At 50.3% G+C, this 17,907-nt stretch overlaps 6 protein-coding genes across 6 annotated transcripts; 4 read left to right on the top strand and 2 right to left on the bottom strand.

The window, feature by feature from the left end:
• Positions 1-393: 393 nt before the first annotated feature.
• On the top strand, positions 394-7,608 carry HPODL_00013 (Serine/threonine-protein kinase TOR2; the record flags this gene model as incomplete). Its single annotated transcript, XM_014081447.1, has 1 exon — positions 394-7,608. One exon carries the CDS (start codon positions 394-396, stop codon positions 7,606-7,608), a length of 7,215 nt encoding a protein of 2,404 aa, XP_013936922.1.
• A 368-nt stretch (positions 7,609-7,976) lies between these two features.
• HPODL_00012 (Lysine-specific permease) lies at positions 7,977-9,575 on the top strand (the record flags this gene model as incomplete). The annotated part of the gene is made up of 1 exon (XM_014081446.1): positions 7,977-9,575. The coding sequence occupies one exon, from the start codon at positions 7,977-7,979 to the stop codon at positions 9,573-9,575; it is 1,599 nt and encodes a 532-aa protein (XP_013936921.1).
• A 168-nt stretch (positions 9,576-9,743) lies between these two features.
• On the bottom strand, positions 9,744-11,642 carry HPODL_00011 (putative Siderophore iron transporter; the record flags this gene model as incomplete). Its single annotated transcript, XM_014081445.1, has 1 exon — positions 9,744-11,642. One exon carries the CDS (start codon positions 11,640-11,642, stop codon positions 9,744-9,746), a length of 1,899 nt encoding a protein of 632 aa, XP_013936920.1.
• Positions 11,643-13,160: 1,518 nt separating this feature from the next.
• HPODL_00010 (MFS transporter, sugar porter (SP) family) lies at positions 13,161-14,792 on the top strand (the record flags this gene model as incomplete). Its single annotated transcript, XM_014081444.1, has 1 exon — positions 13,161-14,792. The coding sequence occupies one exon, from the start codon at positions 13,161-13,163 to the stop codon at positions 14,790-14,792; it is 1,632 nt and encodes a 543-aa protein (XP_013936919.1).
• Positions 14,793-14,804: 12 nt separating this feature from the next.
• On the bottom strand, positions 14,805-15,629 carry HPODL_00009 (Quinate 5-dehydrogenase; the record flags this gene model as incomplete). Its single annotated transcript, XM_014081443.1, has 1 exon — positions 14,805-15,629. The coding sequence occupies one exon, from the start codon at positions 15,627-15,629 to the stop codon at positions 14,805-14,807; it is 825 nt and encodes a 274-aa protein (XP_013936918.1).
• Positions 15,630-16,223: 594 nt separating this feature from the next.
• On the top strand, positions 16,224-17,858 carry HPODL_00008 (Dicarboxylic amino acid permease; the record flags this gene model as incomplete). Its single annotated transcript, XM_014081442.1, has 1 exon — positions 16,224-17,858. One exon carries the CDS (start codon positions 16,224-16,226, stop codon positions 17,856-17,858), a length of 1,635 nt encoding a protein of 544 aa, XP_013936917.1.
• Positions 17,859-17,907: the final 49 nt, after the last annotated feature.

Raw genomic sequence — 17,907 nt, 5'->3', positions numbered from 1 at the left:
CCCACACCGATGTGGAGATCCGTGAAGTTTTCGATCAGCCTTCGCTTTGTATCGCGGAATGCCGACTCCCCAGCATCCAGAAACCGTTTTTTGCCTATGCACGCCATGTCGGGGTCCATGTCATAAGAAGAGACATGTATATTTAAAGAAAATTCGAGTCGTGCGATAAGGAAAATTTGCTCTATCCAGAATTTCCACGAACGTTCCACGGTCTGGTAGTATAAAGCTCCACGGCTAATTTGCAAGTATGAGTTTTCCCAGGCCGCTTAGCATCTTGCTATTGTCGTACTCTATTTTGTGATACTATTTCTAGTGTAGTAATAAAGTAACCCGTAATTTGGTATTTCCTCTGTCTATATGGCGGTGCTAATCTAATTTCTCTTTATTTTCACCATGTCGACTCCCCTGGATAATTGGCATGTGGACGAAATATTCACCGAGCTCGGCTCGAAAGACGCCGGCCGGCAGAAGCGTGCTGCCAGCAGGCTACGCGACCAGTTTGTCGCCGTGTCGCGCGAAGCTATCACGGCCGAACAATTAAGTGTCTATAACAACTACATCAACAAACGCATATTCGATCTTATCAATAGTTCGAGCGTCTCGCAGCAGCTAGGTGGCATTGAAGCGATCAACGCGCTTGTGGAGCTGATCAGCAGCTCGTTGCCGCGTATTGGAGCTTCTTCAACCACGGAAGAGAACTCCAATATGATCGCCCGGTACGCTAACTACCTCCGTCGGCTGATCACGTCGAACGACCTCGCCGTCATGAGACGGGCCACCAAGACGCTCGGCAAGCTGGCCATTCCGGGGGGCTCGCTCACGGGCGATTTTGTGGAGTTTGAGGTCAAGCGGTCGATCGAGTGGCTCGTTGCGGAAAAAGTGGAAAACAAAAAACACGCAGCCATCTTGATTATCAGCTCTCTGGCAGAAAATGCCTCCGCAATGCTCTATCCATACATCAAGGAGGTGCTGTCGAATATTTGGATTGGCTTGCGCGACTCAAAAAGCTTACTCAGAGAAGACTCGGCCATCTGTCTCCGTCATTGTCTGAATATAGTGTACGAGCGAGACCTGGAACTCAGAAGCTACTGGTTTTCAAAACTGTACACGGAGGCGACGCTGATATTCCGCAACTCTCCTGCGACTTCCAACGGCAGTGGCCCCGTAGTGAATAACAACCCGTCGGAGTTCATTCATGGGTCCTTGTTGTGCTACAGAGAGCTGGTTCTCCAGGGCTCGTCGCTGCTGCACTCGAAAATAGACGATATTTATGAGAACCTCATGGGCATCAAGGACCACCGCTCCGTCGATGTGAGAAGAGAGGTCACCAAAATCATGCCTATTCTCGCGAGATTCGACAGGGTCAAGTTTGTGGACAAATACATGCATCGCGTGCTGCTGTACTACATTTCGCAGCTGAAAATTGGCAAAGACCGTTCATTTATACTGCTGAGCATCGGAGATCTTTCTGTGGAGGCCAAAAATAACATTATCAACTATCTTGACGGTGTCGTGCTCGAAAGCATCAAGGATGCGTTGGCGTCAAAAGTGCCCAAAACGAAAAAAGAGCTTGTTCCGTACTGTTTCTACTGTCTGGCAAAATTGGCCATTTCTCTCGGACCACCATTGACAAAATTCATCAACAATTACCAGCTCATGACATTGATTCTCAAATCTCCAATCAATGACAATATGCTTAGTCTGCTCAAAATATTCATCGACAACCTTCCGTCTTTAGAGCCCATGATCAACGAAAAACTGATCAACGCAGTCAGTTTCTGTCTCTCGGGATTCGAGTTCAAACATCCAGGAGCTCCCGACTTCAAACGACAAATGAACGCCAGTCTTGCACACAACTACCGTCACAGCATGTACATCAGGGATGGCGGCCAGTTCAGCACGCCGCCAGTGGATATCACCTCGCTCACAGGGCTGCCGAAAAGCCACTACCAGGAAGAGCCTGACGTTGTGATTATTTTGCAGGCACTCAAGACCTTGAGCTATTTTGACTTCAGAAACTATTCTCTGACCGAATTTGTCCGCTATTCTGTCATCCACTACATCGACCACGACAGTCCTGAGGTGCGACTAAGGGCAGCTTTAACCTCGTCAAAAATATATCTCTCGGACCCAATCTGTCTCCAAAAAAGCCTCAACTCTCTGAAAGCTGTGAGTGAGGTTCTTGATAAACTGCTTACCGTCTGCATAACCGATCCGCACGAGGAAATCCGTTTGGAAGTGCTCAACAGTCTGGGCGAGAGATTTGATCCTCAGCTGTCGCAGGCCGAGAACGTGAGGCTGCTCTTCATGGCTCTGAACGACGAGTCATTTGAGATTCGCAAGGCGGCCATTAAATTGGTCGGAAGACTCTCAGCAATCAACCCGGCTTACATCGTGCCCTCGCTGCGCAAGCTGCTCATCCAGCTGCTCACCACGCTGGAGTATGGTGGCCACAACTCCAGAGAAAAGGAAGACACAGCGCTGTTGCTTGCTGTGCTGATTTCGCACACTGGCGACCTCACAAAGCCATACTTCAAGCCCATCATGGACGTACTGCTGCCTGCCAGCACCGAACCCGGCGCGTCTGTTGCGGCAGCGGCGATTGCAGCGATTGGCGAGCTGGCCGTGGTGGTTGGTGACGAAATGGTGCAGTACATTCCGCAGCTGATGCCGATTTTCATCGAAACGTTCCAGGATCAGAGCATGAGTTTTAAGCGGGACGCAGCGCTGAAGACCCTTGGCCAGATCGCCGGGTCCTCGGGCTACGTCATCCAGCCGCTGCTCGATTACCCGCAGCTGCTGGGTCTGTTGGTGAATATTCTCAAGTCGGAGACATCGCTGGCAGTGAGACGCGAAACTGTGCGTCTGGTTGGTATCCTTGGAGCTCTCGATCCGTACAAACACAGAGAAGTGGAACGACACGGCCAGGACTCGCAGACTGTGGCAGAGCAGAATGCGCCGCCCGTGGACATGGAGCTGCTGATGAAAGGTAAGTCGCCGTCAAACGAGGACTATTTCCCGACAGTGGTGATCAAGACACTTCTGCGCATATTGAAGGATGCCTCTTTGAGCACCCATCACCCGGCCGTAATTCAGGCTATCATGCACATCTTCAAGACGCTGGGCATCAAGTGCGTTCCGTTCCTGGACAAAGTTATTCCTGGTTTTGCGACCGTGATTCACACGTGTCCACCCTCGTTGCTGGAGACATACTTCCAACAGCTGGCCGACTTGATCAAGATCGTCAAGTTGCACATCCGCCCTCATTTACCGGAAATTTTCGCTCTCATTGAGGAATTCTTTCCCCAGGTGAATCTCCAGGTCACCATTATTGGCATGATAGAGCAGGTCTCGAAGGCCCTGGACGACGAGTTCAAAATCTACATGTTTCAGGTGATTACCATTTTTCTGGACGTGCTGGACAAGGACGACTCGCCGCGCAAGGTGTCGACGCTGCGCGTTCTCAAGGCTTTCACCGTTTTTGGCAGCAACGTTGAGCCGTACATGCATCTCGTGATTCCACAGATAGTCAAGCTTTTCGAGTCACCGGAGGAAGTTGTCAGTAAGGAGGCCATCGAAACTATTGGGAAATTGTCTAGACATGTCAGTCTAAACGACTACTCGTCCCGAATTGTGCAGCCATTGGTTAGAATTCTGGTCTCGCACTCTTCTGAAGACGTCAAGAACTCTGCCGTGAACACCATCTGTCTGCTGTTGTTGCAAATGGGCGCCGAGTTTTCTGTGTTCATCCCAGGCATCACCAGCATCATGACTAAACATAAGCTGCAATATCCCGTCTACGACCAACTGGTTGATAAACTGATTCACGGCGAGCCGTTGCCAACCACTCTGCTGAACGATAAATCGCAGGAAACTCCGTCCAACGACAACTTCGACATTGAAGCCACGCCGCGGAAACTCCCAGTCAACGCTCAGGCGCTGCGCTACGTCTGGGACTGCAATAGCATGCGCACAAAAGAGGACTGGCAGGAATGGATCCGCAGACTGAGCATTGAGCTGCTCAAGGAGTCGCCGTCACCGGCTCTCCGTGCCTGCTCGTCGCTGGCCACCGTTTATCCGCCTCTGGCCAGAGATCTCTTCAACTGTGCATTTGCAAGCTGCTGGAACGAGCTGCACATCCAGTACCAGGGAGAACTGGCTCAGGCTTTGTGCATTGCGCTGTCATCGCCCAACAATCTACCGGAGATCCACCAGACGCTTCTCAATCTTGCAGAGTTCCTCGAGCACGACGACAAGTCGCTGCCGATAAGAATCCAGACCTTGTCGCAGTACGCGCAGCGGAGCCACGTGTACGCCAAAGCACTGCATTACAAGGAGCTGGAATTCATTCAGGAGCCGTCGACGCCGACAATCGAGTCGCTGATCAGCATCAACAACCAGCTGCAGCAGTCGGACGCCGCTATTGGAATTTTAAAGTACGCTCAAGACCACCACGGCCTGCAGCTCAAGGAGACGTGGTACGAAAAGCTCCAGCGCTGGGACGACGCTCTGCGTGCTTACAACGAGCGCGAGAAGGAGGAGCCGAACTCCACCGATATCACTATGGGAAAAATGAGATGTCTGCACGCTCTGGGCGAATGGGAGCTGTTAAGCGAGTTAGCGCAGGATAAATGGAACAATTCGTCTGGGGACATCAAAAGGGCCATCGCACCCCTGGCTGCCGCGGCCGCATGGGGACTCGGCCAGTGGGAGCGTATGGGCAACTACATTAGCGTCATGAAGGTGGAGTCGCCGGATAAGGCGTTTTTCAATGCTATTTTGTGTCTTCACAGAAACAATTTTGAGGAGGCCGCTGAGCAAATTTCGAAAGCCAGGGACCTTCTAGTGACGGAGATCACTGCGTTGGTGAGCGAATCGTACAACAGGGCGTACGGAGTGGTTGTGAGAGTGCAGATGCTGGCTGAGCTGGAGGAAATCATCAAATACAAGTGTTTGCCCCAGGGCTCTGAGAAACGCATTCAGATCCGCGAAACGTGGAACAAACGGCTTTTAGGCTGCCAGCGAAACGTGGATATTTGGCAGAGAATGCTCAAGGTGCGTGCTCTGGTCGTGAAACCAAAGCAGGACATGGAAATGTGGATCAAGTTTGCCAATCTGTGCCGGAAATCGGGCCGGCTGGGGCTCGCGGAAAAGTCGCTCAACGCACTTCTGGACGAGGGCGACTCAGGCCACCAGACGTCCCGGGCACCACCGCACGTGGTGTACGCACAGCTGAAATACATGTGGGCCAGAGGCCAACAACGAGAGGCGCTCAACCACCTGATCGACTTCGCGTCGAAACTGTCACGTGACCTCGGTGTGAACGAGAACGAGGCCATCACACAGCCTCTGCCAACGGCCATTCCTGGCGCCTCCGACAATATCGAGAAGTACACCATGTTGCTGGCGAGATGCTATCTCAAACAGGGTGAATGGAAGATTGCTTTGAATAGCAACTGGACAGAGATGGAGTCTACAGGCATCTTAGGCTCGTTCCTTCTGGCTACGCATTTCGACCCCAAGTGGTACAAAGCCTGGCACAACTGGGCGCTCGCAAACTTTGAGGTGATCTCCCCGCAGGCAAAGCAGTTACACGAGGAAAATGCGGACGTGGACGAGAACAGTCTGGGCGGCATTTTGCACTACGTGGTGCCGGCCGTTAAGGGATTTTTCCACTCGATCTCGCTCTCGCAGTCTAACCCACTCCAGGACACGCTGAGACTGCTGACGCTGTGGATCAAGTATGGAGGAATTGAGGAGGTGGCCAATGCGATGCAGGAAGGGTTCCAGCTGGTGAAGGTCGACACGTGGCTGGACGTGATTCCACAGCTAATCTCGCGGATCCACCAGCCGGACCCCGTGGTGAGTAAGTCGCTTTTGGGCTTGCTGTCGGACCTGGGTCGGGCGCATCCGCAAGCGCTGATTTATCCGCTGACGGTGGCCATCAAATCCGACAGCGTTTCGCGGCAGAGAGCAGCCCTGACCATCATCGACAAGATGCGGGCACATTCGGCGCGGCTGGTCGACCAGGCAGACCTTGTGAGCAACGAGCTGATCCGTGTGGCGGTGCTGTGGCACGAGATGTGGTACGAGGGGCTCGAGGACGCGTCGCGGTCATACTTTGGCGACCAGAACATCGAGAAGATGTTCCAGATCCTGACACCTCTGCACCAGATGCTAGAGAAAGGGCCAGAAACGATCCGAGAGGCCTCGTTTGTCAATGCATTTGGCAAAGAGCTGAACGACGCGCATCAATGGCTGATGAATTTCCGGCGTACAAAGGACGTGGCGTACCTGAACCAGGCGTGGGACCTGTACTACGGCGTTTTCCGCCGGATTTCCAGACAGTTGCCGCAGCTGCAAAACCTCGACCTACAGCATGTTTCTCCGAAGCTGCTGGCCGCAAAGGATCTCGAGCTCGCTGTTCCGGGAACGTACGTGCCGGGCAAAGAGGTGATTCACATTGTGCGTTTCGAGCCGGTGTTTTCTGTGATCACATCGAAGCAGAGGCCGCGGAAGTTCAATGTTCTGGGCAGCGACGGCAAAAAATACCAGTACTTGCTCAAGGGACACGAGGATATTCGGCAGGACAACTTAGTGATGCAGTTGTTTGGATTAGTGAACACATTGCTTGCGAACGACGCGGAGTGTTTCAAGCGGCATATGGACATCCAACAGTATGCCGCGATCCCGCTGTCTCCTAGCTCGGGCATGCTTGGATGGGTTCCTAATTCCGACACATTCCACGTTCTCATCAAGGAGTATAGAGAACCGCGCAAGATCTTGCTAGACGTGGAACACCGTATCATGCTGCAGATGTCTCCGGACTATGACAATTTGACGTTGCTGGAGAAGGTAGAGGTGTTTACCTACGCCCTGGATATTACGCGAGGCCAGGATCTATACAAGGTGCTCTGGTTCAAATCGAAGTCGTCGGAGGCCTGGCTTGACAGACGAACCACGTACACGCGCTCCTTGGCGGTGATGTCGATGGTCGGATATATTTTGGGTCTCGGCGACAGACACCCTTCGAACCTGATGATGGACAGAATTACTGGAAAAGTGATCCACATCGACTTTGGCGACTGTTTCGAGGCGGCCATTTTGAGAGAAAAGTACCCGGAAAAAGTGCCGTTTAGACTGACACGGATGCTGAGTTACGCGATGGAGGTGAGCGGCATTGAGGGCTCGTTCCGGATCACGAGCGAGAACGTGATGCGCGTGCTCCGTGACAACAAGGAGTCGCTGATGGCCATTCTGGACGCCTTTGCGTACGACCCGCTGATCAACTGGGGTTTCGACTTCCCGTTGAAACAGATTGTCGACAATCCGAACCAGCACTTCCCAAATGCCAACTACAACGAGCTGCTGCGCAGCGGCCAAATTACCGAGGAGGAGGCCGCCCGGATGGAGGCGCAGAACAAGGCAGACATTCTGAACGCACGTGCTGCGTACGTGCTCAAGCGTATCACCGACAAATTGACGGGAAACGACTTCAAGCGGTTCAGGGAGCTGGACGTTCCGAGCCAGGTCGACAAGCTGATCCAGCAGGCTACCTCTGTGGAGAACCTTTGCCAGCACTACATAGGATGGTGTTCTTTCTGGTAATGAGAAGCATATTAGTAAAACGAGCCGTTTGGTGTTGTATTCTCAATACCGGGCTAATTTTTCCGCCTCGCGGGAGCCGATGTCCGTGGGACGGAGAGTGCAGTAGGTGATAGATAAGACGTTTTGATGAATAGAGAGATGGTCCGTCTGAAATTGGAACCGTAGCCAGGAAACCTTCTGCTTGTGTCTGGCGTCTCCCCTCACTGGAGTGAAAGCTACTGGCATTTTTGGTACCGTCGTTCCTGTGTTCGTGCTAAATATTTGTGTCATACTATCTAATCATGCATATTTCTACCTGATTTGGATATCCGAAAGATCGACAGCAGCCACCAAAGATAAGATACCATCAGAAAAACTTACCGTTTCTAATGACTGAAGTGAAAGAAAAACTCCCGGAGGTGGAGATTGAGGCTTCCTCAATCCCGTCTCTCCCAGACAACAAGCTCAAAAAGCACCTCAAGCCCAGACACGTCAATTTTCTTGCTCTGGGCGGATCTCTTGGCGTCGGGCTTCTTATCGGAAGTGGGGGCTCGTTGGCAATTGCCGGACCTGTCGGGATGCTGCTCTCGTACATGATCATGGGACTGATCACCATGTGCACTCTGTTCTCGCTGGCCGAGATGTGCTCTTTTCTGGGCAGCGAGGGTAATTTCGTTGAGATGGTTTCGCGATTCGTTGACAAATCGGCCGGATTTGCGTACACCTGGTGCTACGCGCTCGGCTACAATCTGACACTGCCGTCTGAAATCTCCTCAATCTGTCTTCTGATCGGCTACTGGGACACGGAAAAAAAACTGCCCGACTATGCGATTGTGCTGATATTCACGTTTTTCGTGCTTATGGTCAACATCGTGGACGTGGGGGCCTATGGAGAAGTGGAGTTCTGGATCACCATGATCAAGCTTCTTTTGATTATCGGAAGCATGATTTTCTGTCTGGTGGCTACCTGCGGTGGCAACCCGTTGCACAAAACCACAGGCTTCCAGTACTGGAGAGATCCGGGGCCATTTGTCCATTATCTAACAGATAAGCCTATTGGGAAGTTTTTGGGTGTTTGGAGAGTGTTCATCAACGCTGGGTTTGGCTTTCAAGGAACTGAGGTTGTTGCGCTGACAAATAGCGAGGTGCCAAATTTCAGAAAAATGGCCCCGTCCCTGATGAAGTCGGTGATTGTGCGGATTATCACCTTCAACGTGGTTTCGTTGTTTATGGTCACTTTGATGGTTGCATCCAATGACGACAAGCTTCTGAGTGCAGTCAACGCGGGGGCAGGAAACGGCGCAGAGTCGCCGTTTGTCATTGCTGTGGAAAACGCCGGGGTGAAAGTACTCCCCTCTGTAGTCAATGGCGGCATTCTCATTGCTGCCATGTCTGCGGCCAATACCCAGATCTACATTCCCTCCAGAACATATTTCTTTGGCCAAAAATACGGTTACTGTCCCAAATTCCTGACAATCACCAATAGGAACGGCGTGCCGTACTACTCGGTGATCTGCAACGCTGCGTTCGGGCTTCTGGCGTTGCTCACTCTCAACAACACCGCAGAGCAGGTCTTCAATTGGCTCATGAACCTGACAACCGTGTTTGGATTTATTGGCTGGACACTGATCAATTACGCGTTCCTCAGGTACTACTATGCTCTGAAAAAGCAGGGCATTGAGCGAGACGAGCTTCCGATCTACAAATCGCCTCTCCAGCCGTACTCGGCTATTTTTGCAGCTTCGATTCTGGTGCTGATCACGTTCACGCAGGGATTCACGGCTTTCATTCCCTGGGATACGCAGAACTTTTTTGCTGCGTACATCTCGTTGGTGATTTTTGTTGTTTTCTGGGTTGGTTACAAATGTTGCACCAGAAATTTCAGACAGATTCCGCTGGAAGATATTGATTTGAGCTATCCTCAAGACGAAGAGGAGCTGGAGTATCATTCCAGAGCAGCAAAATACATGGATAAGGTTTTTGGCTAATCCATAGACAGGAACATATCTAAGCTCTGCTAGTCTATTTCATCCTTATTTAAGTATGAAACTATCCAAGTAAAACTACGCTCTTCTAAAGCAGTTATGCATTGATTAAAAGCCGTCAAACCTCTTTCCGACCAAATCTATTTATTGACAAAACCGTTCCCTAATCGATCAAATTCCAAATGCGTCCAAGATCTGTTGTTTCACAGACTTCTTTCTCCAGTTGCTCAACGATTGACGAATGTCCTGTTTTAGACTCAATTTCGTTGGTCCTTGAGGAACCTCTTTCTCCTCACCGATCTTGGCAGTGACGTCCTCGACAGACTCCGGCTCCGAAGCCGTGTCGTCCTCGTACACATCAGCCTTGTCTGTGAGGTGAACGTTGTGGACAAACAACATCATAATGAGCATAGGGGTGATGACGCCCACAGTGGCCCATCCAATGATCTGCTGCGTCTCGCGGTAGGCCTTGGCAATAGCATCTCTCTCCTCGGTTCCCTTCTTGTACTTGAGAGCCACCTTGATGCTCTTGTAAATTTTGGTGGCATTGCTCTTGGAGTCTTCTGGCAGATACTTATTAAGCTTAGACAGAATGACCGTGTTCCAGATCGAGCCTGCAATGGCAGAGCCAATCAGCGAGCCAATGGAGCTGAATGCAAGGAAGAAAGCAGTCGACATGGCAATGTTGTGACGGCCGGCCACAGCTTGCACAATCACCTGCAACGCGCACTGGTAGAAACCTCTACCTGCACCAATGAACACCTCAGCCATGTACAGAAGCGGCCTAGCAGCCATTCCGTCGCCCGTGTTGACAAAGTACACCAACAGAACGTGTCCCAGGTAAAGGAGAATAATTCCCGAGGTGACAAACAGTTTGGAGCGTTTGGTATACTTCATCATGAGTCCTCCCACCACGCTGAAAATTTGGAGACATGCCTTTTTCGAGTTGTCGATCCTGCTGGCCTCTCCAACAGTCACGTAGTCGGAAACCTGAAGCACCGTCTTCATATACGTGGAGAAAGCCGAGTTTTCACACCAGTCCAGAGCAACAATGAGGCAGGCGAGCAACGTGGTTTTTTGCAACAGGGCCTGGTGTTGCACAAACGGATACTTGGCAAACTTGGTGTTCCACAGCAGGAACAGACAGAAAATGACGAATCCAACCACCAGAAGTGCAATGAGTCTAGCTTCGTGCCATTTGTACGGACTGGACTTTCCGGTCAGTGTGAGTGGAATGAAAAAGAGCACAAGTCCAACGGCCATCAGAATGCCTCCAAACAGATCCAGTTTGACAAACAGGTAGTATCCGGCCTTCTTGAAGAAGTTTCCTTCAGGGAGGCCCTCGAAAGACTTGATAATCTTGTCGTGACCAGTGGATTTGGTCTTGCGGTCGACAATGTACATCATAGTGGTCAGAACAAGACAAGAGACGAACATGACAATGGCCCACATTCCGTAGCCCCATCTCCAGGTGGAGTGCTCAATAAAAGCGTCCTGAATGACGGATCCGACATAAAGAGAAGGCACGGCGGCAATGGCGTCAGGAAGCTGCGACATGAGACCACGGTTGATGAGCGAAGAAGTATCAGCAATGAACACCTGCTGGAACACACGGTACCCGATTTTTCCAACAGCGTACAGAATCTCTGCACAGACATAAGTTTGCACGTTCTGGCATGCGGCGTAAAGAACGTAGGCCATGGTGTACACGAGGACAGAGAAACCGAAACCCTCACTGCGGCCGAAAAGGTCGTTGAGCTTGGCCATTATAGGATACGAGATGATTGCCGTGATTTTGTAGGTGACATCAGCGGTGGAGATCAGGGCATGGGCATTAAAATGGGACGTGGCATAGGAATCCAGACCCGACGTGGAGTCACCGGCGAAAGTTTCAACAAAAGCTGCAAAAACGAGCACACAGTAGGCGGCAAGGACGAGTTTTTTGCCTTTAGGCGTGCTCGAAGTCTCCGACGCACTCCTGCTCAGCTCAACTGTTTCAGGGTCGAGCTCAGAGCTAGCTTTACTAGCTTTGCTAGCTTTTTCTTGCGAATCGGTGGATGGTGCTGCCATGGTTGAGAGGAAAGTCTCGATACTCACATCTTTTTATAGCCATTCGCCAAGCACCAAAAGTTCTCACTTGGGATGAGAATGTACAAGTTCCGATATAATCTAAGCACTTTTGTGCGTACATATGACATGCATACATGTTGATCTTTATGATAATCCAGGGTCGGGACCCAAGCAAGATGTTGCCTAACCTGTACTCTGTGTCCATTCATGAATATCACCAGAGTGATACCAGTGTGCCTTCTGAACAATTGCAACGGGAGCTAAGAAGTGCTTGCTTTTACTGTGCTGCTCAATTTGTTGGACTCCAGGGTCTCAGAAAAAGAAACGAGTTTTTCGTTTTATTGTTTTCGGCCACTGATCGCCGTGCCTGAAAAATAGGAACACCGCGAATTACAGCCCTGACTTCGTGGCTCGCGCGTCAAAAAACAAGTTACATCTGCACAGGGGTTCGTGCAATAACGGGAACAATCCGCCTGCAGCAGTGACTCGTCTGGTTGTGTGCTTCGACAACCTCCTAGTACTGATGCTTAGATGGAAAAGATATGCAAGTGAGCGAATAAAGTCGTATGGCGAAGCTAGCAAAAAAAATCGGCGGAAATTTCACCATAATTTCTCGGCCGCCCCGAGGAGAAAATAATAGAACAAATTTAAGATCGTAGTCTCATGGTTCTACGCCATTTGTATCTTTATATTGAACTGCTGCTCTTTCCGTTTTGTCCCATTTTCACTTGCCCCATACAAGGGGTGAATGTCTGCAGCTGTACATCCAAATTGGTTGTACGGTGAAAAGCAGGGTACAGTATGCTGCGATCTATCAGATAATTTTCGCTGACTCCTGTAATACGCATTAAAAAAAATTCCTTGTGTGAGCAATAATAGACAGGTTGTCTAGACTGCCTAGCATAACGTTACTACTGCTTTATAGATTCAACCTAGTACAAGCATTGACAGGGTCAAAATTGTAGATGGGCCCTTTCAGCCTTGAAATATCCAGGGACCGAGATGGGAACCCTGCCGAAATTAGGAGCTGCCAATACGCAAGTGGCATATGAATTCTGCCATATGCATCGGGTGCAGATTCCAATATAACAGAACCACATGGTCACCTCACTGATTAGACTGCAAATAATAATCAGCGTGAGTGTCACGACACTAGGTCCCCGATTTGGCTCGAACGTCTCCCATTTCGTGAAATACGGCAATTGACAAGTAGGTTACCTTAATTAATTACATGTCCTTCCTTTGCTCCGTGCATTGCCTGTGTAGGGATGTGCTGAAAATTTTTCCCCACACACTGCAAGTGACGCCGGTAACGGAGCTCCAGATCTCGAGCTACGGTAGCGATCTGGAGTAATCAGGGGCAAAAGCGACCAACTGACGGGGCGTAAGCACAGTAGACACTCCCATACCGTAATCCTCGATACGCTTCTAGTTCCTTTCGTTCAACTCTCTTCAATCATCATTGTCCTCGAGAACTTTTCAGACAAGACAAATTTTATTTGTTAAAAGATTCTCGCCATGTTCGACGCGAAACAGTTCAAACGAAAAGGCGAGAAGGGGAAGGACGGCATGGTGATTCCCGAGAGCATCTACAATTATAGGCTTTACCGCTGCGCCATTTTCGCATCCTGGGCCGCTGTCCTCTGTGGATATGACTCAGGGTTCATCAGCGGAACTATAGTCCTAGACTCATTCCAGGAGGAGTTTGGGTTCGAGTCGATGTCCAAGTCCACAGTTACGACAGTCAAGGCCAACATCATTTCGTTGTTCCATGTCGGCGCCTTTTTTGGGTCCCTGCTCATATATCCTGTTAATTTCTACCGAGGACGAAGAATTGGCTTAATTATCGCCTCGATCCTAATCATCATGGGATCTGCAATCCAGCTAGGTGCAAACCACACAACGGGGCTTGCCCCGCTATACGCCGGAAGAACGATTTTGGGCGTTGGCATAGGAGGGATCAGCAACATTGCTCCAATGTACACTGCTGAGATCGCACCGCCAAGCATCAGAGGCCGTCTGGTCGGACTTTATGAGCTTTCGTGGCAGGTAGGTGGTATTGCGGGATACTTCATCAACTATGGAACAAATAAGCATTTGCACGGCGACCTCAAATGGCGGGTTCCCATTGCCGTGCAATTGATTCCTGCTGGAATATTTATGATTGGATTGGCCTTCATCGTGGAGACTCCCAGGTGGTATTTTCAAAAACATAAGATAGAAAAAGGGATAGAAGCGTTGTCATATCTCCGGAAACTGCCACCGAACGATGAATACCTCAAGTATGAGACTGGGAATCTGCTCGCCGAGGCACAGGAAGCAGAAAAAAAGGTTGGAGATGGTCTTCTCGCCCCGATCAAAGCAATTTTCACAAACAAAAACCTCAGATTCAGACTGCTGCTTTCCACGAGCACGTTTATTCTGCAGAACACCTCTGGTATTAACGCGGTGAATTACTACAGTCCGACGCTGTTCAGTGCTATTGGTGCCAGCAGCACCTCGTCCGCGTTGCTGTCGACTGGTCTATTTGGCGTGCTGAAAGGTGTGGCGACGACTTTCTGGGCTTTCTTCCTCATTGATCCGCTCGGCCGTCGACAATCGATGTTCATCGGCTGTCCTATCTGCATTTTCTGTCTCTTTTTCATCGGGTCTTACATCAAAATCGCAAATCCCACCTCGCATGCTGGAATGGACGCCGGTGGAAAGGCCACCATGGCAATGTTCTACATCTGGTGTATTGCGTACTCGATCTCGGTGTCTGGAATACCATGGGTCTATTCGTCAGAGCTTTTTGACCAGAGTGTCAGAACTTTTGCTCAGGCCTGTGCAGCCACCTCCAACTGGTTTTGGGCATTTATCTTTGCTAGGTTCACAGGAAACATGGTGAACAGCATGCACGCATACGGTGTGTTCTTTTTCTTTGGCTCGGGAGTCGTTGCGACGGTCATTATCTTCTACCTCTTCTACCCCGAAACATCGAACGTCCCTGTCGAAGATGTTGGACTGCTCTTCACCCCAGGAGTGCCTGCATGGAGAGCCCGTGAGTACGCCATGTCTGTGATCGAGCAACGGAAAATCGAAGCTGTCGAGGAGTCCGACGTCGAGGTGCTCCCTACCGACATCACCAAATCATCATCTATCAGCGCATAATGTATTTAACGACTAAACATTTTCTAGATTTTTACGAAGAGTTCGTGAGGCATGCTCGACAGGAGTTTCCTCCAAAGGTATTCCGGTCCAGTAGCCAAATTGGGCTGCGCCCTGGTATATCACGGCTTCCCAGCCTGGAATCACGTTCCAGCCCTTTTTCTCAAACTCATCATACAGAAGTGTCCGGATAATTGGGTGGTAACACATTTCTAGCACGGAACCCTTGGTGGATTCGATGAAAACGTCCAGTGTGGCCTTGGCCAATTTTTCTTCGGCTGTCTGAGGCTTGATGTTCGGCACCGCCAAAACTATGAACTTAGGCAACTCTACGCGACGTGCCTCTTGTGGAGTGCTCAGATGGATGATTTCACCTGCAAAGCCGTTCTCCTTCATACTCTTAGCCACAGTTTCCACCTCGTGTGCAAATCTGTTGATGACGTAAATTTTAGGGCATCCGAGGTACGTGTGGAGCGCATATATTGCTGCTCTACAAGCTCCGCCGGCGCCATACACGAGACCTGGCCGCACTTCCAGACACTTCTGCCTTGCCGTCTCGTTGAACAAGAACGAGTCTCTGACCCCGATGATGTCGGTGTTGGCCCCCACATACACTATTTGGCCGGTTCCGGAATTTTTTCGCGCGAAAACCGTGTTGATAGATCCGACAACTCTGGCGTCCTCGGTCAGCTGGTCGACAAGAGAGCTGAAAGTCACCTTGTTGGGCATAGTCACTGCACACCCGATCATTTTCCCCGAGGCGAGCATTTTGCTGAAGGCCTCGGCGTCGTCTGTATCGAGAAGCTGGTACTCCCAGTCAAGACCTTTTGCCGCAAACATGGTATTTAGCAGCAGCGGAGCCTTGCTGTGTTGTGTTCCCTTACCGCAGAGGTAGATAATGTGTTTTTCCTTATGCAGAATATGCCATGGCCGCAGTGGCTCAAGCTGATCCTGGGTCATTTTCGCTGGCTCGAGTACAAATTTCACAGAATTTTTCAGCTGTTGTCGGGCAGTGCAGCTTATGCAGGACCACACGAAGCTGGATAAATTTTCAAGTCGTGAGATTATCGAGCGCCCCAGTTGCCATTCAGCGCAGAAATATTCTGGGGCAGCGAGTGCACGAACGGCGTTCCGTAGCCACACCAGTAAGCTTCTATCGATGGGCGCGAAACACGGAAGGGGGAGGGCTCCGAGGAGGATGTAGCACCAGGACGGTTGGGCACCAGGACAAACAGCAGGCCCTGTCTGGCAAGAAGATGCTGACCATCACTGAATAGCTATCGTTTTCCCAAGACCCTGTCAAAAAAAATGCCGTTTGGAAGCTGAAAAAAAAACCTGCATTAAAGATGTGGCTGTTTGTTGTGGATCCATGGCTGTGACACTTCCCAGAGATTATAAAATGGTGTCCCGGGACGGTCTATGTTCCTATCCATAATGTCCAAAGCCAACTTTGACAACAGCGAGGAGGAGAGAAAATCTGTCGCCAACCTTGAGACTGTCAGCATCGTGCCTCAAGACTCGGCCAGCGAGCTCTTCGAGGTCGATGACACGCATCTGAAAAGGACCCTGAAAGACAGACACATCGGTATGATTGCGCTAGTCAGTGTTTTTGGTACGGGTTTGTTTCTGAGCAGTGGAGGAACACTGGCCAAAACAGGGCCGGTCGGTATCCTCATTGCGTACGCCCTCATTGGAGTCATTGTGGGCCTGAACCAGATCGCTTTCGCCGAGGTGGCAGCTTTGGCTCCTCTGACGGGATCTACAATCAGACATTCAGAGATCTTCATTGACGAGGCTGTCGGCTTCGCCTATGGTTACCTTTCGCTCTGGCAACACCTTCTTCCAGGAGGCCTTGTTTCCGCAGCCCTTATCATTCAGTACTGGAGCAACCTCAGTCCTGCTGTGTGGATCAGTGTTCTGGCGGTTCCAATTGCCGTCACCAATCTGTTTTCGATCAGAATATACGGAGAAGTCGAGTTTGTGTTTGCGCTGCTCAAAATCTCTCTCATTGCTATCCTTGTGCTAGCTGGTCTAGTGCTGGATTTGGGAGGAGTCAAGGGTCAGGAGAGACTTGGTTTCCACTACTGGAAAGATCCTGGCCCATTTGCGGAGTTTGTCAAGACCGGCAATATTGGTAAGTTTATTGGTTTCTGGGCTGCTCTGTCGTCGGTCGTTTATTCTTACGGTGGAGTTCAGGGTATTGCGCTTTTAGCTGGTGAGACCAAAAACCCACGCACAAACATTCCTCGTGCCGCCAAAAGAATTCTGTACAGAGTCGTCTCTCTCTACATGATTGCAGTCTTCGTTTTGAGTTTGATTGTGCCATACAACGATAAGAAAATCGCCGTGAGCGACGGAACAGCAGCTCACTCGCCATACGTGGTTGCATTCGAAAGAGGAGGCATCAAGGTGCTTCCCCACGTGGTCAATGCGCTCACTCTTACCTCTGCATGGTCTGAGGCCAACGCTGGTATCACCAGCTCTGCCAGAGTCTTGTTTTCGCTTGCGGCAAAGAAACAGGCCCCTAGAATTTTTTTGAAGACCAACAAGAGACTTAACGTTCCATTTGTGGGCGTCGTCTTGGCTTTGCTGTTCCTGGCTCTGTCCTATATGAGTATCGATAGCACGGCAGCTACAGTTTTCAGCTGGTTCCAAAACATCACCTCGTCTAACCTGCTGCTTGGCTGGATCCTTATTTCTATCTGCCACATCAGAATGAATAGGGCACTGAAAGTCCAGGGATACAAGAGATCCGATCTTCCGTACCACAACAGATTGGCACCTGCCGGAGCATGGATCTCGCTTATCGCATCGGTCATTCTTCTGGTGACAGGTGGATTCACCACTTTTATCCACGGGAACTGGAAGACCTCCACATTTGTGTCTGCTTACTGCTCCCCAATGCTGTTTGTGATTTTCTATCTCGCTTGGAAGATCTCCAAACGCACTCCGCAGATCGACCTCAAGGACATCATCATTCCAGCTCTGATGGAGGACTACAAAACTAGACCGGAGAATGACGTGCCTCCAAAGGGTATATATAAGTTCCTTTCTCTGTTGTGGAGTTAAAAAAATAACATTATTTAAATCTTAAGACTATTTAAATCTAGTATTAAAT

This window comes from Ogataea parapolymorpha, chromosome I (assembly GCF_000187245.1).
Source record: "Ogataea parapolymorpha DL-1 chromosome I, whole genome shotgun sequence".
Taxonomy (NCBI): Eukaryota; Fungi; Ascomycota; class Pichiomycetes; order Pichiales; family Pichiaceae; genus Ogataea; species Ogataea parapolymorpha.
This window is presented reverse-complemented; position numbering and strand designations above follow the sequence as displayed.